The following is a 21,631-nucleotide window of genomic DNA, read 5'->3' as shown; positions in this document are numbered from 1 at the left end:
TGGTTCACGTATGTGTTCAATAAATGATGTTTTTAAGTTCAGAAATGTTGTGCATCCACTTATTAATGTGACGTTTAGCATGCATTTAAAGTGCAAAACTTCTGGATATCGGCCAAAAAAATCGGTAGCACATCGGCATCGGTCATAGAAAAACCCACATCGGTCGAGCTCTAGTTCCTAATGCTTATGTTTTTTAGAAAGACACTTCTACTGCAGTCATTATTTCATCACATTAACAACACCACTTTACTGGGGAATGGGTTCAGGCTGCCCTATCTACCTTTGATTTTATCTTCTAAACACTGTGGGTGGTCTCACTGTGCCTTACTGTATTACAGGGGGCTTCCCTAAGATTGTCTTCAGAGATAAAACTGAAACGCTACAGATACTGTATTAACATTTCCAGCTAGTTCTGCTGGGGAAGCTTTAAGACTCCGCTGAGCAGAGGGATGAATCACTGTGATGATAAACCTCCTTTAAGCAAGTTCCACGAACAAGGATCATGAGATGCAGCGTTCCTGGACGTGTTAGACGCATCTTATCTATGATGTGGAGAAGCGAATAAACACTGCTCAGGGATTTTAGCATGGATGAAGAGCAGACCCTCCCCTCACAAATGTGACCATCTAACAGAGGTCTCCTCCCTCTTCCTGGAGAGCTACCGTGGCTACATGCAAGTTTCAGCTCCGACCCGTTTCTAACACACCTCATTTAGCCAATGACGAACTTCTGAAAGTGGTAATTCGTGGGATCTAATTAGAGTCGGATCCAAAATCAAAACAACTATGGGATACAATTACAATATGGGAATTGTGGTGCCAATATCCTGTAGCTGTCATGTAAATAAGTGCAGTGGTGTGACATATAGTATTATTATGACACCAAAGTTGCGCTGCGCATGTGTCACAATACAGGGGTTACATATATTCAATTTACTGCGATATACTGCAATACTTTAAGCAACGCAATGTATTGGAATTTTAATAAAATCTTAGCAAAACCTTATTTCTTCTATGATTAACATTCTGCCACCAATCTTTACATATAAACTTAGAGGTATCCTTTGATTTATTGGTGATTTATTTATTCTAACTAGCTAAGGCTTTTCTTGGGTAAATAGCAAAGCTCTTTGTAAGTCACTCTGTATAAGAGCGTCTGCTAAATGCCATAAATGTAAATGTAAATAAACTATTCATTAAAATCAATACAGTCTTAATTCAGTATATCAATAATTTCTTACACCACTATGCACCCAGGCCTCATTCACAACAAAAACATATCCAGACAGCAGAAAAAACTAGAAACCAACTAGAAGTCATAAAGGAATGGACTGAGATCAGAACCAATCCAGGGACAGCTCAATGAATCAGGTGTCAGCTATTTAAATCCTGATTCAGTTCCGATCCTTTGTTTTTACCGCTGTGTTCTAGCAGAGCGCCTGATTCTAGCAGCCTCCAGACACCATTAACAGACATTATTCCCAGCCTACAGCAGGGAAGAGCGTTCTCTGAGACGACTGCAGAGTGAACTATTTTACTGTGAGAACTTAATGTAGTATCTGTGATCCCTATAATTACGATATCTATAATATTTAACCGTGTTTCTGCTGTTTATCTGAGTCTAACAGGAGTTAAAATAGCTTAACTTAAATGACTCACACATAAAAGACGTGATAATATATCATCTGATATTCTCTTACTTAGCTTAGCATTGATCTCCAGAATGGCACTGTAATATTAAACATACGATATACATGAGATGAGCTATTTCAGCTGACTCAGAGACTACGCCCACTTGCATTACAAACCTTTATACAATCTTGGTGTCCCCAAACTTTTGAATGCAACAGTCGATTATTAACAACATTAATTAGCAACTTTTTTTTTCAGCGCATTTATGTCACATCCACTCAGGCAAGAAAAAAACAAAGCCTCTGCTTCAGGAAGGCCAGCAGATGTAGTCGTCCCAGCATTGCTGTCCAACAGAGCCCGGAGGGACAGCGTCCCACGTCTGCGTAGGGAGAGACAGAGCAGTCGGGCGGATTAGCACGAGGAATTCCCCTCCGAGGAGGAGTGCCAGAAGCTTTCCCTCGTCTAGACTCTCCCGGCCTCCACCTCTGGAGTCCTGAGCCTCCGCCAGCACATTGATCATCGCCTTAGCAGAAATGGGCCAACATTTACTAAGGCTGTCCCACACACTCTCTCCAGCCTCGCCTCCAGCCTGCTTTACAGTGTCTCTCTCTCTCTCTCTCTCTCTGCAAATTCCCATTGCCCTGAGTCAGCAAAGTCAGCCAGAGGATGTCCCTTTTCCACACACCTCTCTCGTTTTTCTCCTGGCTTCTTGCCCTTAATTAGACCATTTTACGTTTACATCCAAGAAACCTCGGAGCCTGATTTATGTTTTAGCGTTTAGCTCCCATAACTGGATCCAGCACCCGTTTATAATCCCGGCCAGCGGTGGAACGTACAGCCCTGCTAATGTAGGAGCTCAGGTAACTAGAGTGGAAAACACGTGTCTAATAATACACAAGCAGATGAATCTCGGCCTACTGCCACGTAACAGCCTGGAACGTGCACAAGAATGGTCCACGGAAACAAAGTACTTGCACTCCAGCGACTCTGGAAATACATATGTACGGAAAAAAACAGCCCCTGGCGGGTTACGCCTCTGGTAGCTGGCCAGCTGAGACTTCCCGTTAAAGATTATGACCTCAGTGCAGTTTCACCAAACTACTACCAGTGGCCACACTTATATATCATTCTCAGCATGGAGCTTTGATTGCATTTATCAAACTCTCCCAAACGTCAACATGGTTCATGAGGACAGAAGTTGGACTTCTTAATCTTCACAGACCTGCCAGGCTTTTCTATGGATAGAAAATATAATAGCACAGCTAATTTTACAATATACATCATAATACTTCAGTTTCCTGATCTGGAATTACTTGAGCAGACAAAATACTCCGGTATATTTATACTTCATTCAAACAATCAGTAAAATACTATTATTCAATTCAATTAAAGCATACCATTAAAATCCAAGCACACTGATCCTGGCTCAGTGGTTTTTACACTGTGCTGCACTAAATGCCTGACCAATTAGTTGGTCAGCGTTCTTCAGGCTGATTTTATTCACAACCGGTTAATAAATGAGGACTGTGATGTCATGTGTGACCATAGCTTTCTAATAATTCTTCATATTCCCCACTACTAGTCCACACTGTAACCCACTGTAACTCCTAACTTTGTCATTGTGCAATGATTTTAACTGAGCTACTGAATAATCATGCCTTAACCAGACTTAACTAGACTTACTCAGCCCTAACCAACCTTAACAAGCCTTATCCAACCATAACAAGCCATAACTAGCCTTAACAAGTCTTAGTCAGCCTTAAACAGTCTCAACCAGCCTTAATCAGACTTAATAAGCCTTAACAAACTTTAACCAGCCTTAACTAGACTTAACAAGACTTAACCAGCCTTAATCAGACTTAATAAGCCTTAACAAACTTTAACCAGCCTTAACTAGACTTAACAAGACTTAACCAGCCTTAACTAGACTTAACAAGACTTAACAAACTTTAACCAGCCTTAACTAGACTTAACAAGACTTAACCAGCCTTAACTAGACTTAATAAGCCTTAACAAACTTTAACCAGCCTTAACTAGACTTAACGAGACTTAACCAGCCTTAACTAGACATCAGCATTAATTCATTTCACCACATTTAGAACCTCTAGTAATAATGATATTTAATGTTTATGTATCTCCATCAGTGGTTACATATATGGCAAATATTGCATATCAACACTGGCCCACATTTCCCTTACTGGTAAGTCTCAAGGACAAGATCTCATAAATGGCAGCGTTTTAGTACTTTCACATGAAGCATATTTATATTAACTAGAAATTAATAAAAGTACACATTTCTGAGGATGCATATGATATCTTTATATGCATATCTGTATCAGCACTATAGAGATATTTATTAGTAACTTTTATTACTAGAGATTTTAAATGCAGTACAAATATTTAAATTATTTAACAATAATGTAGTGATGCAGAACATTGTTTTTCTAAAATTATAATAATAATAATAATAATAATAATAGTTGGCTTTAAATGTGGTTATTTACATATGCAAATGGTTTGGGCCCCCTGATCAAACGCATGTATTGTATTACATGTATTTTTTTTCAATAAGTGAACAGATCCTCTATTCAAATAACTCTAATTTGTTGAATTTAACATACTGGAAAGAAAACGTCACATAACCTTCATAACTGCCACATTTTAGTCTTTCATTTATCCCCAACATGTTACAGTCAGCAGATGCCTGTAGAGGATGGGACGTATCTGCAGGTAGAGCATCATCAACACTACGATTTAACCAGAAATGATTCAAAACCAGGAGTAATTTGCATTATTTATAAATCTGTGAAGATCCCTATTCATTTTAACAGCCCCCCTGGACCCAGCAGTGAGGCCACTGAGAGAATGCCCTCATACTATACCCCTATTATACATCCCCTATACTATACTATGTCCACATACTTTAGTCATGTCTATGGTCATGTCATACACCCCATAAACCCCATTTAGCACATAAACCACCCGCAGCAGCCTCCTAAACAGACCTTCTAACGCAAACACACAACCTGTGGATGCTCGGAGCTCTGACTCTGCTGAAGTTTGCTCAGCAGATGGAGATGGAGAAGAAGCAACATCCAACAGCAGCATCCTCCATGATGATGATGAGGAGGAGGAGGAGGAGGAGGAGGAGGAAGAGGGAGAGAGGGAGAGAGTGGGGGGTTGGGCAGATGCAAGCAGAAACAAGCTGCCATTAGCATGAACAATATGACAGCACGTATGTAACGCGCGTGCAACATGCTAATAACACACACATCAACACACACTTACCCAACCACTGTCCACTTACCATCACGGTGTGTGAGAGAGAGAGAGAGTGTGTGTGCCACGCTGGGTGGTGGTGGTGGTGGTGGTGGTGCAGCAGCGATGCAGGAGGATAGGATGCTCTCAGCGGTCGGTCGTTAGAGGATGATGACCGCGCGCATGGTGCTCCTCCTCCAGCCTCCTGGTCCCCTCGCTCACAGCGCGCACGGGAAGCCCGAGCCGCGGTCCATTGAGGCTCGGAGCCGGGCCGAGACGCTGCTGGGTTCTAGGTGGAGGTGATTGGAGCCGCTGTCTGAGCGCCTGGACGCTGCCTGCCTAAGATGGAGGACCAGTGTGTGCGTGTGTGTGTGTGCGTGCGTGCGTGTGTGTGTGTGTGTGCGCCCGTCATGCAACATGCGCAGTAGAGCATCAGCATCAGCAGCAGCAGCACATGGCTGGTGTGGAGCAGAGATGAGAGGGCCAGGAGGCTCCGGTCAGAGGCACGAGAGCAGGATTATTTGGAGATTATGGAGAAGATCAAAGGCACCTGCATTCCAACACGTTACTATACACCATAATGACAAAAGTATGTGGACACCTGATACCTCATTCATTGTTTCTTCTGACATTCTTCTGACAAGGGCTTCTGTTGGAGTGACTGTCTCTACTGTCCAGAGAAGAAGGCTTTCTACTAGATTTTGGAGGAGGAGCATTGCTGTGTGGATTTGATTGTATTCAGCGACAAGGGTGTTAATGAGGTCAGCATGTTGGATGATGATGATCGCCACCTCACCTCATCATCCCCAACTCCTCAACTCATCCCAATCAAAAGTACTGGATGGAGCTCCTCCACCATCATTCCAGAGAACACAGCTCTTCCACTGCTCCACAGCTCCTCAATGCTGGGGGGCTTTATACCCCTCTAGCCCACGCCTGGCATTATTAGGCAGCATGGAGCCGATAGGTTTATGATTGTTAATCTGAGTCCTATTCTTTTGGCAATATTTTTTACAGGGATCAGACAAGCTGTGTGTGCATTTGCATATCTGTGTCAGCAATGGGTGCAACTTAAAGAAGCTGAATGCATTTATTCAGAAGGGGTGTCCACAAACATTTGGACCTGTAGTGTAGCTGTGATCTGAAATGAGGCTCAAATATTTAAGTCGTTCCTCGGGTCATAATAACGTCTCCATGGTAGCGATGGCTCATTTTGTTAATGTCCAGGCTGGGAGTGTGAGCCAACACACACACAGGATGCCTGCCAGTAGTGGTCTACTAAAAGTGTGTGTGTGTGTGTGTGTGTGTGTGTGTGTGTGTATGACCCTATGTTTAATGAAACTCCAGATTCCTAGTGATAACAGGTAGTGTGTTGTCAGTGATGTCACAGATTGCAAACAGTGATATCATGAGTGATGTCACAGATTGTAAACAGTGATATCCTGAGTGATGTCACTGAGTGATGTCACAGATTGTAAACAGTGATATCCTGAGTGATGTCACTGAGTGATGTCACAGATGCTAACCAAGACTAACAAATCTAAGTGTAGTCAGATTCCTAGTAATAACACATGTCCCAAGTGATGTCACATATTCTGAGTGATGTCACACATTCTAAATGATGTCACACATTCTAAATGATGCCACATATTCTGAGTGATGTCACATATTCTGAGTGATGTCAAATATTCTGCATGATGTCATAGATTACAACCAGTAATATCTTCAGTGATGTCACAGAGACTAACCAAGGCCAACACTTCCAAGTGAAGTCAAATTCCTAGTGATGGCACATGTCCCAAGTGATGTCATAGACTCTAAACAGTGATACAACATTCTGACATCACATATTCTAAGTAATGCCATAGATTATATCCAGCAATATTGTATGCTGAATGATGTCATAGACTCTAAGTGATGTCAGAGTTTGTAACCAGTGATGTCAGAGATTCCTGCCTAGGTAACTTATTCAAAGTGGTGTCATAGATTATAACAGCATGAGCGATGTCACTTAGTCCTAGTGATGTCACATGTTCAAAAAGATATGGTTATAAATGATGTCACAGATTCTTACCAAGGCCAATGATTGTAAGTGAAGTCAAATCCCTAGTGATGACACATACTTCAGTAATGACACCATGAGTGCTGTCACAGATTCAAAGTGATGTCATAGATTCTGAGTATTGTCACAGATTCCTGCTGATGTCACAGATTCAACGTGATGTCACAGATTCAATGTGACATCATAGATTCTGAACGATGTCACCGATTCTATGTGATGTCACACATTCAACATGTCACAGATTTAAAGTGAAGTCACAGATTTTGAGTGAGATCACATAATTATAGTGATGTCACAGACTATAAAGGAAGTTACTGTTTTCTACTGATGATAAATATTCTAGTGACATCACATTTTCAGGTCATAGATTTCCAGGCATGTCACTGATTCAGCCTCAATGAGGTCATACAGTTTAATGTGATGTCACCAATTCTAAACGACATAACAGATGAGCAGTGCTGTGTTCAGAACACTGCGCTCATTCACACTCATTCACTACAGAGTGAACGAACTGCAGAAGAGCCTCTACTAAAGAGCTGACACACTGTAAAGAGAGCGATTCTCAGTGCAGCTTTTAGTGAGGTCACAGATGTGAGGTCAACACAGAGGTCAGAGAAGAAAAAAAGACCAAACCCTGTTCTTGGGTTCTCTCTTTCAGGAGCGTGTGCTCCGTACCGTTTGTGTTACACGCGAATGAAAACACAGACGTTTGCGAACCTCCTCAGAGCTCTGTGGAACGTAGCTTAGCTCCAAAGGCCCGAGGCAGGGTTCATACGTGTCATTCTATACCTCCTCCTCAAGTTGTGGCAGAAACTTGGCCGGCGGTGGCCTGGGGTTCCTGTTCCTCTTCGCAGGGGTCCGATCGTTTCAATAACACACTCACATAAACTAAATTACCGAATCAGACTGAATGACTGGATATGTAGCCCGAGCGCTGTAACGCTATAATCAAGCACTAAACGGCGGCGGACAAAAGCAGCCTTTGTTCTTAGAAAATGTTCAGAGCTTGGCGAGGAGCCACTTAGCTGATGGACAACGCAGCACCCATCCAAAAACATGTCAGATCACTCCAGCACACAGAATACACTATTATATCTGGCATGCAGGCCCTGCTCCGCTATCAGTCTCCACACACCCCTGTGTTGACACATGCCTCCTTTATAAGCTGAATAAAATCAGTGAAGGTAGGACTTTGCTCTTTGGCAAAAAAAAAAAAATCTTTCTCCACCGCCCGGAGGTGGAGTGCAGCTCTCAATAGGTGAGTGACATGTGCAGCAGTCCTGTGGAGGACGATCTGAAGCTGACTTGAGGGCAGAAACACAAATGATAGGACCACATTTAGGTTTTAGGCCCCTTAAGCACATTATTCTGAATCGTGTCTCTCAGCAGTGAGAGGTTCTACTGTAGAAGCTCCAGATCTCATCAGAACAGATAAAGCAGCTGAACATGAATCCAGTAAAAAGGAGAAACAAGAGCTTCTCATTCTGAAGAAAGAAAGTAGTGAGATCTTGTTGGTGAGCTAGTCTGAAGAACAGAGCTTGGTTCCTCCAGGTTTCTCCTGGACGCCCCCCCCCCCCCAGTCCAGCCAGCACAGCGTGGAGGATGTGTTCAACTCCATCATCAGCAGCAGCAGCAGCATCATGATTTACCATCATTAAGCCCTGATTTACCACCAAACCAGGTGTTGATCTGAGGAGAACTCTAAATAATACTAGACTCCATGAGGAGAACTCTGGACGACCATGACTTTTTCCAAACAACTACCATGTCAAAAGTTTGTGGACACCGCTTCTAATCAATGCATTCAACTACTTTAAGTTGCATCCGTTGCTGACACAGATGTGCAAATGCATACACACATACACACACAGCTTGTCTAGTCCCTGTAGAGAAGAAGTACTGCTAATAAAATAGGACTCTCTGGAGCAGATCAACATCATGACCCTGTAAGCACCATGCTGCCTAATGCCAGGCATGGGCTAGAGGGGTATAAAGCACCCCAGCATTGAGCTGATGGATGGTGCTCCATTCAATACTTTTGATGAGTTGGGGAGTTGCAAGATTTCCAAAGAAACAATGAATGAAACTTTTTTCCATATATATTATGCTGACATCTGCTTAATATATATATATGTATTAACATAGTTCTGCCAGTTTTGTTTTCTTTTGTTTTCTTTCGATTTCTTTTGGTGAGAAGGGCTGAGCACTGCGTGCTGATCCAGACAGTAAGAGAGCCTGGCAGGCCTGAGCCACTAAAAGCAGATCAGAAAGCATTTAGCGAGAGGGCAGCAGTGCTGGGATTGATCGGTAGTCTATTAATAAGGCCAAGCAGAGACGTCCAGGTCCGATCCAGTATAAAAGTGCTTGTCATGGTAATTCACTGCTTACTGCTGCTGCCAAGAGAGCCTTGTTTAAGACGTCATTTATCCCGCACAGTCTCCCTCCACTTTACAGACTTTATGGGCAAATAAAAATCAAGATTTCCAGCGAATCTCATATCCAGCGCTGCCTTGTCAGAAATTAAATTAGGTTCTCTAGTGATCACTGTCAGTCTGACGTGAACGGAAGTGTAGGAGACTTCAATTTCTGATATTTTTAATGTAAAGAATGAAATATCTCAAGATGAACCCAGGATTAACAAGGGCTATGACTAAGCCTAACTGGAATATGCTAAATGCAATGTACACCAGTCAGCCCTAACATGTAAACCACTGGCTGGTACAGTGAACCACATCATCTTCACCTACAGTGGCTCCTGACCAGGGGCAGATATATTGGGCAGCGAGTGAAAGGTCAGTTCTTGAAGGTGATGAAAGAGCTGAAGCAGGGAAAATGGACAAGCTTGACCAGAGACACTTTGACCAGAACCAGACTGTGATGTTCTAGATAATGACTGAGTCAGGGTCAGAACATCTCCCGGTATGCAGTGGTCAGTCATACCAGAAGTACTCCAAGGAAAGACAACCAGAGAACTGGCAACAGGGTCATGGGCACCTATGGTTTACTGATGCTCATGGAGGCCCCGCCCACCTCACAACCGACAGGATTTGCTGCTAACGTTAGTCTTGGGACCAGATACCACACCATGACACCTCCAGAGGTCTTGTGGAGTCCATGCCTTGAATGGTCAGATCTGTTGTGGCGGCTCAAGGGGGGCCTGCTCAACATTTGGCAGGTGGTTCTAATGTTATGGCTAATCACCGTAGCTGTGTTATTGTAAGTGTCTGATTAGTCATTACTGTATAAAACCATTAGAGCTGAGGTCAGAGGTCAGAACATCTCCAAAACATCAGACAGGTCTTGTGGGGTGTTCCCTACTATACCAGGAACTATACCAAGGTTATGTAATTAATAATTACATCTAAATATCACAACAAAATGACAGTGAGAGCCCAAAATTGTTACTACATAAACATTCAGACTGATTTGGTGGGTTTAGTGTGAAGCGTTCGGTTCTAGATAACCTCCCCCAGTCAGAGCTGTGGTTCTACAGTGGAGGTGAAGGGAAGCAGACGTCTGAAGCTCTAATAAAAGCTCCTCACAGAAAGTTCTTCACCTAATGGTGATGAAGACGCTGCCTGATGCCTGAGACACGGTTCTACCAGAGTTCTGAGAAGAGTTCGGCTCTAGAACCTGCTTTTAGAACCAGATCATTAAAATGGTGGAGGGATACATGCTGCAGGGTGTAGTGTGGCTACAGAAAGTAGTCCCTAAAGAGAACTGCATTAGTTCAGATTCTCCACTATTTTACCACCATCATCATCATCATCATCATCATCACCATCATCACCATCATTCCATATAAAACTCAGAAGACTGTGTAATAGCTGCACTGGTAAGTTTGGGTAGGAGATAAACTATGGGCTGTATCTGTGTTGTAGTCATGGCGACCGACGCCCGCTTCCATTTACCTCCACTGTAAAGATAATTGGCTAAAGTTCTCTTGAGGAAACAAATGTATTTAATGTATTAAATCTCACTCAGTCGAAGCCTCTGCACTGTGATCTCTTCCATTCCACCTGGAAGCATCGCATCCAGTTTTTACAGTAATTCCCAAATCAGCAGCCAGAAAGGTCTTTGACCTGACTGTAGCTATGAAGGACACCACCAGGTGTCTCTAGCCTCCAAGCAGAACTTCATAATTACCACAACTGAAAAACAGACATAACTGACCAGCATGGTTTTCTTCCAAACTTGACTTTAAGGAGCTGGCCTAAAGTCCTGCTGCTTGATTAGAACAGCTGACCGTAGATCCGAGCGAATGAAAACATTCCTAGCGTGGCCTCGGTGCTGCCCACCCTGGAATTCGTTTCATTTCACACCCAACGTGACCTGTCGTGTTCTGCAAGATGGATATTCGGCAGGATAGGAGGCGACGCACTGTTTGTTTACTTTGCTTCCATTTCAGTTGAAATGCATGTGCTTTGCTCTGGACCGGACGCATAACAGCGCCGCCGCTGACCCGGCGCGATGACCTCTCCTTTCTTAAACTCCAAAAAAACCCACCCTGGTTTTAATTTCACTGTTTACAGACTGGTTTTCTTTCTTGTATCAAAGTGATTCGCAGGACCACCAAGAAAGCACAAAACACTGTAGTGTCTACACGAGAGAGAATTCCAATCTTCTGAAACGCTCACACACACACACACACACACACACACACACACACACAGATTCCTTCTGGCTGAGGTGCTGACATCTGCTGTAGGCTTTGGGGATGGAATGTGATCCTCTCCCACAGACGGCTCACAAATTCACAGACCAGACGCAGCCACCAGATCCCTCTCTGTAGGCTCTGCACTGCAGGTCCATGTAGAGCAACATTCATTCTTTTGTTACTTTTGTCTTTCCGGAGCTCTGCAGAGTGAGACACCTCAAAGAACATCAACACAACCGGGCCTCTCCATGTGTGCTCCATGCCCCTCCATTACAACTAGGGTTGCCACCCGTCCCGTAAAATACAGAATCGCCCCAATTTCTGTTTCGAACCAAATTTGTTCCGTATTTCCATAGAAGTCCAGTACAGGCGTGAGAGGGAAGAGGCACATCCTTGGCTGGACAGTGTCAATGGAGATGATTGCAAGGCAAATTGGGTAAAATGGGCATAGCTTATTTACTTTAGTAGACTATTGAGGTTTGATTGATTTTTTAGGATTGATTTTTTATTGAGTTTTTAAAGTGGAATGAATGATCTGTGGTGATCATTTATTTCATTTCATATTCAGTAGTATTAGCCAATATAAATATTATATACAGCCATTTAAATAACAAATCATACTGATTAAATTATCGTTAATAAAAAAATACATTAGTTATAAAATTCAAATCAAATTATTTATGTAAAATTAATTACTTTGACATAAATTGATTATGGCAAATTATTATACATATATATATATTTCCTAGATTTAAAATTGCTAGATTTCCTAGATTTGCTAGATTAAAAATTTTGCATTCAGGCCTGTGGTGCGCATGGCCCAGAGGAGCCGTGGTGGGCGTCCCTTATTTTCATTTCTGAAAGGTGGCGACCCTACTTCCAACTTGACTAGACTGGTTGGACACAGCTTGTCTAGTCCCTGTAGAGACGTACTGCCAATAGAACAGGACTTGCTGTAGCATATTAATATGAACCCTAATGCCAGGCGTGGGCTAGAGGGGTATAAAGCCCCCCAGCATTGAGGAGCTGTGGAGCAGTGGAGGAACTGTGTTCTCTGGAATGATGGTGGAGAAGCTCCATCCAATACTTTTGGATGGGATGAGTTGGGGAGAGTTGAGGACCTTGTCACTGAATGCAGTCAAATCCTCAAAACCTTCTTTAAAATCTAGAAGAAGGCCAGGCATACCAACAAAAGCAGGACACTAGCAATAGGACTAGCATAGCTAACCATTTAATATAGTTACTGAAGCTTAGCCTTATGTATAACCATCGCACCTTCTCCTCAAACCCTGTGCAGGTGTCCAGTAATCTCTAACAGATTTGATTATGAGGTTTCTGATACTGTAGGACTGATCGTCATCTAGAAACGTGGACTGAAGCACGGGCCCACCACAGGATTCACAGTTGTGGCTAATTTAGCAATGCAGCATGTGCTCTATACAGAACGGTGAGTCAGACAGGGTCGGAAACCACATAAGCAAGTCTATTAAACATTACTGAACACCAACGCAACGTTTCAGGAGACTGTGAGATGGTTTAGGCATGAGTTAGCACCATGCTAACAGGCTACATTTCCATTACAACACATTTATACTTCATATATGTATGAACATGAAAATGTTTGTTTGAAATGTAACCGCCACTGCCCACATACTTTTAGAGTGTCTTTTAGCATTAATAATTAGCATTGACGTTGAGCAGTACGTCCACTAGAGGGCAGTTCAGAGGCAAAGGTTTCTCTCGAACTGCCCCCACGATTTCCAGTGGTGCTGCTCCGTTTCGGCCATATCTGAAAGCTATCGCATGGACAGAGTGTGGACAGAAGGCTCTGTACTAAACAGTGAGCATGAATGAGCATTTACTTGTTAGATATGTTAGCCTGTTTTTAGCTAGCGGGAACATATGTCCTCTTTTTCATGGACATGTCCTCTTTTTTGGGATGTGAAAAATGGATGTCCCGGCCGGGAATACTAAATGGTGTACAAAAAACAAACAAAAAAAGGCACCACACATTCTGTATGCAGATTCATACATCTGTTTGTTTAAGCCCCGCCTCCTCACCTCCACCACTGGTCTACATGTATCTGCATCTACATTAACTATTGGTCCAACTTCTTCCCACCGCAGCCTAAAAATGCCTACAAAACACAATGTAAACAAACACAAATTAATAAATTAATAAAGCTTTACCTGACATTTAATTTTATGGATGTATTTATTAATATATTTTGTTTATTGTTATTTTTGCCATTAAATCTTTTATTAAATGTTATGTAACAGGGTGGTAAAACTAAAACTGGCTTTTTTTATTGTGATATTTTAAGACACTGTAACAAGACGATTTAGCGATATAGGCTATCAGTTTTGCATGGTTTTAATAATATTTTGATATTAATATTTAACCCCCCCCTCCCCCCTCCCCCCCCCCAGCACAAACGCACACTCTGCCACACTATCTTGCAACTTAGGCCTGCCTGAAGCCCCTCAGCCACAACATCCTAACCGCTGTGGACGCTCGTGTGTCCCCAGTGTCTTCTTTCCAAGATATGCTCACCCTTTTTAACACAATGCTAAAGTCCTGCTTGTGTAAGCACAGCGTTGTGTGTTTTTGCTGCTCATCAGCGCAGATCACAGCACTGTTGGTTGGGCCAAAAACCTCCTCAGCATTAGAGGTGTGCCGATGTCAGCTGGATTACTCCCCTGATTCACCCTCGCGGACTCTTCGCCCTCTCCCTCTCCACTCTCCTGTAGTGGTCTGGGGCTAAGAGCGAAATTGCTCTGCCATTGCATCATATGTCTGGCAGAATCACTTCAATGTGTGTGCCCTTGCTCTGATTGTTTAGTCTGCCATAAGGAGTCTATGGGGGTAAGGGAACACGTAAGGAACCCATTGGCAGCAGGGAGATGAGATTAGCCACATGAAAAGGCTTTTATGAGGTGATGTATTGAGTCGGCGAAAGGAAATGGCTTACGCGCAGGGTGGGGGAGAGCCCGCCGTCCACCGCTTTGATAAGACAAATTGAGGAGTCCTCCGACGTTTCCCAAAAGGCACGTTACATATTGTTCTCAGAGCACAATGAAGGAATCCCCAAATGAAGCCATGGAAATGATTAAGACATGAGACATAACCGTGGCCAAAAATCCAGCTCATTTACAATAGAGGGGATGTTCTGAGAGCCTCATAAACTGTGCTGGAGGTAGCCGGGTCATGTGACTGACCTCTAACTTCTGCACTGTTCTGCGTTTCACAGTGTAGAAAATGGTCAAACCTGGTGGTCACAGCTGTTGAAAGAAACACTAATAATCATTTAAAATATTATTTTTAATGACCAGGAAAAAAATAGCCATCTCGAGTATTACAGGTGGTAATACCTTTAGGCTCCTGCACAAGGATGATGGGGCTATAAATGCCTGCGGGGTGTGTGACGGAGTTCATAGATTGAGAAGAGGTGGTACAGTGCAATGAGGGTCTAGTTAGTGTGGAAAATGGGTCGCAAAGCAGATACAGTTAATGATTGGCTAAAAGCAGCCACAGGTCACAGTGTGGAGGAAGGAGCTGAATCTGCAGGTGTGTGGAAGTTTACGGTCATACGGGTCTACCAGCAGTGGCAGAAATCCCCATTATATCCCATTATATACCCCCATTATAGCTCCATCATCCTCGTGCAGCACCATCTGCTGGAGCCTGAAGTTACTAGAAGTTTCTTGTCTAGGGAGCTTATTAATGACTGGTCTCCAGATCCAGATTAAGCCCAGGTCTTCCCTCAGAGGAGTGTAGAGTGGCCTAAACTCAAGCTTACTAGAGCAGTACGGATGACGTGACGTCACTGACACATCGTGAGTAGAAACTTCAGCAGAGAACTTGAACGCAGCCTTAATTCGTAAAGAACAAAGCAAGCCAACAGAAGTTGCTGTTTAAAGATGCACTGAATGTCCAAATGTTTGTGGAAGAACTGTGTTCTCTGGAATGATGGTGGTGGAGCTCCATCCAATACTTTTGGATGGGATAAGTTGGGGAGTTGGGGATGATGAGGTGAGGTGGTGATCATCATCATCATCCAACATCCTGACCTCACTAACGCTCTTGTCGTTGAATGCAATCAAATCCTCACAGCAATGCCCCTCCAAAATCTAGTAGAAAGTCTTCTTCTCTGGACAATAGAGACAGTTACTCCAGCAAAAGCAGGATCAACTCTTTAATAGCCTTGATTTCAGAAGAAACAATGGATGAGCAGGTGTCCCAATACTTTTGTCTTAATAGTGTAGATGATTTCTCAAGATTAGACCTAGTTTTCTTGTGATCTGGAGATCACGTGGTGTTTGGTTTAGGATCTGGTTCATTTCCTGTGTAGAACAATGTAATTAAGTCATGGCCTTTCTGGACTGACTTCCAAAAGTCCAGTCCACAGAAGGAGCAGCAGCTCATACGAGGTCTCCGCCTTCCTGGAGTTTTTTTCCTCCTTCTTTCTTTTTTTTCTTTCCCTGCTGAGTTTCCTTTCAGAGCAGCACCTGTTGGGTGGCCAGTCCTCCCTCAGCTTTCCCCAAACTCAGCCCTCTGTCTCCTCCAGCGTCCAGCCTGCAGCTCCCAGCGACGTTCCCCCCTCAAACTGCTGCTGAACTGCTGCCCACGATTCCTAGAAAGCATGCCTGACCTCGCTCACGCGCGGATGGACCACCTTTCCTCAGAAGCTCAGAGAACCCCGGGAGAGAAGCGCTTTCCGGAGCTTTCCGAGAAGACCGCGTCGCCCTCTGGATGGTAGCGGGTCACCCAGCGCGCTCCGGGCTGGTTCTGAGGCTGTTCTGTGCGCGTTCTGGCTGTGGAGGAGGAACTTTCTCAACTGAGTGAGACAGAAGTGCAGAACCTCCAGAGAGTGAGCAGGTGTGCGCTCAGCTCGCCTCTGCTGGGACTATGAGGTTTTCACTCCGCGCTTTCTCGCTCCTCATGTGTCCGGACTCGGAGAGCTGTGCCGTTAGGACAGGCTGAAGGCTCACCTGACTCAACACCTTCTCCACAGCGTTAGCCTCTGCTGCTAACCGCCAGCCAAATGCCTCCTCTTCTGCTCCTCTGCTTGCTGTCGTCTTTCCTGCGGAGCTGCTGGGCTGAGTCCGCTCTCATCACCAAACTGCAGCACGGAGAGGTGAAGGAGCACAACGGTGAGTCCAGCTCTCAGCATGCTCCCCACAGCCTCCAGCACAGAGAGACAGGTACAGAGAGACCGAGAGACAGGCACAGAGAGACAGAGACAGGCACAGAGAGACAGAGAGACAGGTACAGAGAGACAGGTACAGAGAGACAGAGAGACAGGCACAGAGAGACAGGCACAGAGAGACAGGTACAGAGAGACAGAGAGACAGGCACAGAGAGACAGAGAGACAGGCACAGAGAGACAGAGAGACAGGTACAGAGAGACAGGTACAGAGAGACAGGCACAGAGAGACAGGAACACAGCTCCACTCTAAACCAACCACTTCTGTCTATCTATCTAGCTGTCTGTCTGTCCGTCCGTCTGCCTCTCTGTCTGCCTGCCTGTGTGTCTGTCTGTCTGCCTGTCTGCCTCGCTGTCTGTCTGTCCGTCTGCCTCTTTGTCTATCTATTAATCTATCTATATGTCTTTCTGTCTGCCTCTCTGTCTGTCTGTCTGTCCATCTGTCTGTCTGTCTATCTATTTATCAATCTATCTATTTATCTGTCTGTCTGTCTATCTATCTATCTGTTTGTCTGTCTGTCTGCCTCTCTGTCTGTCTGTCTATCTATCTATCTATTTGTCTGTCTGTCTGCCTCTCTGTCTGTCTGTCTATCTATCTATCTATTTGTCTGTCTGTCTGCCTCTCTGTCTATCTATCTGTCTGTCTGTGTGTCTGTCTGTCTGCCTGTCTGCCTCGCTGTCTGTCTGTCCGTCTGCCTCTTTGTCTATCTATCAATCTATCTATATGTCTTTCTGTCTGCCTCTCTGTCTGTCTGTCCATCTGTCTGTCTGTCTATCTATCTATTTATCTATCTATCTATTTGTCTGTCTATCTATTTGTCTGTCTGTCTGTCTGTCTGCCTCTCTTTCTATCTATCTGTCTGTCTGTCTGCCTCTCTGTCTGTCTATCTGTCTGTCTGCCTATCTGTCTGTGTATCTATCTAGCTGTCTGTCTGCCTCTCTGTCTGTCTATCTATCTGTCTGTCTGCCTGGCTATTCAACTGTCTGTCTATTTATCAGTCTGTCTGCCTATCTTTCTATCTGTCTCTACTTCTTTCTATGCCCCGCCCCTCCCCCCTCTTCCTCCCTCTCTCTCTCTCTGAATGAGCTCGTTTGTTCGCCCCGAGCCCCATTATGGCAGGTAGGATGTGGAAATTACCTTTGGCTTTAAACTCAATCCGTGTGTGTGTTTAAGTGTCCCGTAGGAGAGCTCCCTCTCTCTGATGGCAGAATGAGTGTATTCATGTGGCTGCTGATGTGCTCACCTCTACACCCCCCTCCCCGGCACACACTCCCATCGCTTACACACTCTGTAAAACTCACCTTTTTTATGAGAAACTCAAATGCAAACATGGCTTTGATGACAGTTTGGATAAACACTGGTTGGTGGGGACAAACGGACCCTCCGCCTCCAACATGTCCTGCAGCATTAAGGAAAACTCACTGCAGTGGGGGAGGGGGGTCATTGGGGGGTTAGGCTATAGATGTTTGGACCTTCATGATCTGGACGTGAAAGTCCAGAAATGTTCTAAACTGTGATGCGTTTATTTATTCCCACTTCCTGCTGGGCGGTTGCTGGGTGGTTGCTATGGTATCCCAGGTGGTTACTATTGTGTTGCCATTTGGTTGCTAGCTACTTGCTATGATGCTACTATGGTATCCCAGGTGGTTACTATGGTATTGCTATTTGCTTGCTAGCTACTTGCTATGATGCTACTATGGTATCCCAGGTGGTTACTATGGTGTTGCGTGTTGCTATTTGGTTGCTAGCTACTTGCTATGATGCTACTATGGTATCCCAGGTGGTTACTATGGTGTTGCGTGTTGCTATTTGGTTTCTAGGTACTTGATGCAAAGATGCTGCTAGGTGGTTGCTGCAGTGGTATCCCAGGTGCTTGCTAGGTGGATGCTAAGGCGATTGGTCAATTGGTATCTCAAGCCGTTGTGGTGGTGTTGTTTAGTGGTTGCTCAGGGTGTTAGGTTAGGCTAGGTGGTTGCTAAGCAGTTGCTTTGGTGGTTGCTGGTGGTGTCTATATGGTGTTTGCTGTGGTACCATTATGTGGTTGATTGGGTGTTACTAGTGTATCTAGTCCTGCTATTTGTGTTATTGTGACGTAAGAAGGGTGCCAAAAGTTTTGCAGCCCATTCATTTCTAGGTGGAAACTAGGTGTTTGAGATGGAACGGCATTGGTCGACCATCAGAAGTATTCTCTTTAAGCCCAACTTACCTTCCATTCAGGGCTGAAGTAACTGGATTGAACTGAACGGACTCTTCAGCTCTTACGCAGCTTTTTCCCATCAGTAAGCTGAGGGCTGAGGCGGGTTTGAATGGGGCACCAGGTTCTAACTGCCCTCCCTTATTCCCCTGTGACCGACAGAATGAAAGAATAGAGGTGAATGAGTGCCGTACACTGCCAAGTGCAACTCAAAGGTGAGGCTTGTTCTCTAGCCCTCTTTTATCACCTCAACAATGCGTGCCTTATCAGAGCTGTTCTTTACTGCTGTTGATAGAAACTGCCACTAACTGTTGATTTGGGACCGGTCTACTTTTCCAGCTGGAGAAGTGAGGGCTCACAAAAACCTTTAGACCTGTTTAGGCACGGGTCAGCTTTTTTTTAGGCGTATTATAGAGCCTCAAATCCAGATCCTCATCTGCACATTGTCACATTTTTGCAATACACTATATGGACAATAGTATTGGGACACCTGCTCATTCAATGTTAAAAAATAAAGTGCATCCTGCTTTTGTTGGAGTAACTGTCTCTACTGTCCTGGGAAGAAGGCTTTCTACTAGATTTTGGAGGAACATTGCTGTGAGGATTTGATTGCATTTAGTGACAAGAGTGTTAGTGAGGTCAGGATGTTGGAGGATTAATCGCCACCCCACCTCATCATCCACAACTCCCCAACTCATCCCAATTGGCAGTACTTCTCTACAGGGACCACAAGCTGTTTGTGTTTGTGCATTTGTACATCTGTGTCAGCAGTAGGGAAAACTGCATGAGTCATAGGATCATTTTATAAACATTTAATTGTTTTCCAAATCAGAATTGAATCATTTCCTTTAGAATCGCAGTTGAATCAAAGTGAAATTTAATATTGCATTGAATCATTTATCAAAGAATCATATTGTGGTAAAAAGTAAGTATGAACTAGATAGTTTAATTAAGAATCATATTTGAATCATGGTGGAAAAAATGATGCACTGAATCATTTCCTAATTGAATTATAGTCAAATTTATCAATGCATTGAATAATTTCCTAAAGAATCTTAATTGAATCAAGGTGAAACTTCATGATACTTTTATATAGATTTATTTTCTATGAATTATAATCAAGTTGAGGTAAAATGTTTTAATGCATTGAATCATTTTTAAAGAATCACATACTTAATAAGGCACTGACTCATTTTGCAAGGAATCACATTGGAATCGAATCATTGTGAGATCCGCTGCAGTGATTCCAGATGAACACTTCATTAACATGTGCTCTGAGTATGAGGTGTTGATGGGTTTGTCAGCGTTTCTACAGGTTGTGTTCTTTAGGAGCAGATTTACTCAGTGTTTAGGAATGTTGGACGAATGAGGCCCACACAGAGGCTTAAATCAGTGTGTTTAGCTTATGGCTATTCAGTCCGTGCAGGTTATGTAAAATCCCATGTTCTGAGTTGTGAATGGGCTTATTGGCAGATTTCTGCAGTTAGAACTGAGGTATGTCTGCGCTCATGCTGTGATCTCAATCTTTAGCGTGAAACGGGACCCTGGGGACATTCGTAACGGCATGTACGTATTTGTTGAAAGAAGCTCTGTGAACCCTCTGACACCCATAACCATATATAATAATTTGCTCAGTGTGGATGAGATTAACAGTTAAACAGTAAAACAATGAAACACTCGGTTCTAGATAACCTCACCCAGTCAGAGCTGGAGTCTCTAATAATAAAAGCTCCTCACAGAAAGTTCTTCACCTAATGGTGATGAAGACGCTGCCTGATGCCTGAGACACTGTTCTACCAGAGTTCTGAGAAGAGCTCGGCTCTAGAACCTGCTTTTAAAATCAGATCATTAAAATGGTGGAGGGATACATGCTGCAGGGTGTAGTGCAGCTACAGAAAGTAGTCCCTAAAGAAAACTGGATTAGTGGAGATTCTCCACTATTTTACCACCATCATCTTCATCATCACCATCATCATCATCATCATCACCATCATTCCATATAAAACTCGTAAGACTCGTGTAGCTTCACTGGTGGGTTTGCGTAGGAAATAAAATATAGGCTGTATCTGTGTCGTAGTCATGGTGACCGTGCCTGGGTACATTTCTCTACAGCGAAGCACAACTTCCCAACTTTGCACCATTATTTACACCAAGTATTGTTAAAGTTTGTTGGATAATAAACATATTGAAACCATTCAATTTGTTTTTTGTAACCAATTTTGTGATTGGTTAGCAGACTCATTTGAATATTGCAGCCCTTTACAAATCAATTTAGCTAAACCCATGATCCCAATCGTGATGAAAAAAACATTATTATTATTATTATTTATTATTCATTATTAATAATTATGATTATTATTGTTATTATTATTATTATGTCAAAATATGGATGTGCTGAGAAAAAACTCTGCCTTTGAAATTTCACTGTTGGTTTGTTGAGACCTGTTGCTGGATCCTCCCTGCCAGCGCTGTACACTTGGTCATGGCAGAGTGCGTTCAGCTGCAGGGGTTTTGTATTGGAGCCAAATTATCCCTCATTAATCTGTTGTATTCCCTCCAGCATCACCGGCGGAGAACAGAGTACACTTTAGGACAGCACCAGCATTCCACTAGCAACAGCA

General features: G+C 43.6%; 2 protein-coding genes across 4 annotated transcripts in view; one reads left to right on the top strand and one right to left on the bottom strand.

Moving 5' to 3' along the window:
• glrbb (glycine receptor, beta b) overlaps positions 1 to 5,348 on the bottom strand; it is a 35,505-nt gene extending 30,157 nt beyond the window's left edge. For 2 of the 3 annotated variants that reach the window (XM_072663572.1, XM_072663573.1), the window contains exon 1: positions 4,658 to 4,742. In XM_072663572.1, coding sequence (XP_072519673.1) covers positions 4,658 to 4,726 — 69 coding nt within the window. In that variant the 5' untranslated portion in view covers positions 4,727 to 4,742. Of the gene's footprint in view, positions 1 to 4,657; positions 4,743 to 4,938 lie in introns of those variants that run through there. The other variant, XM_072663574.1, reaches the window with a different exon arrangement.
• A 10,532-nt stretch (positions 5,349 to 15,880) lies between these two features.
• The window catches only part of pdgfc (platelet derived growth factor c), a 70,372-nt gene continuing 64,621 nt past the window's right edge, over positions 15,881 to 21,631 (top strand). Inside the window, exon 1 of the mRNA XM_072663893.1 lies at positions 15,881 to 16,762. Coding sequence (XP_072519994.1) covers positions 16,654 to 16,762 — 109 coding nt within the window. The 5' untranslated portion in view covers positions 15,881 to 16,653. The remainder of the gene's footprint in view (positions 16,763 to 21,631) is intronic.

Source organism: Salminus brasiliensis, chromosome 19 (assembly GCF_030463535.1).
Source record: "Salminus brasiliensis chromosome 19, fSalBra1.hap2, whole genome shotgun sequence".
Lineage (NCBI taxonomy): Eukaryota > Metazoa > Chordata > Actinopteri > Characiformes > Bryconidae > Salminus > Salminus brasiliensis.
This window is presented reverse-complemented; position numbering and strand designations above follow the sequence as displayed.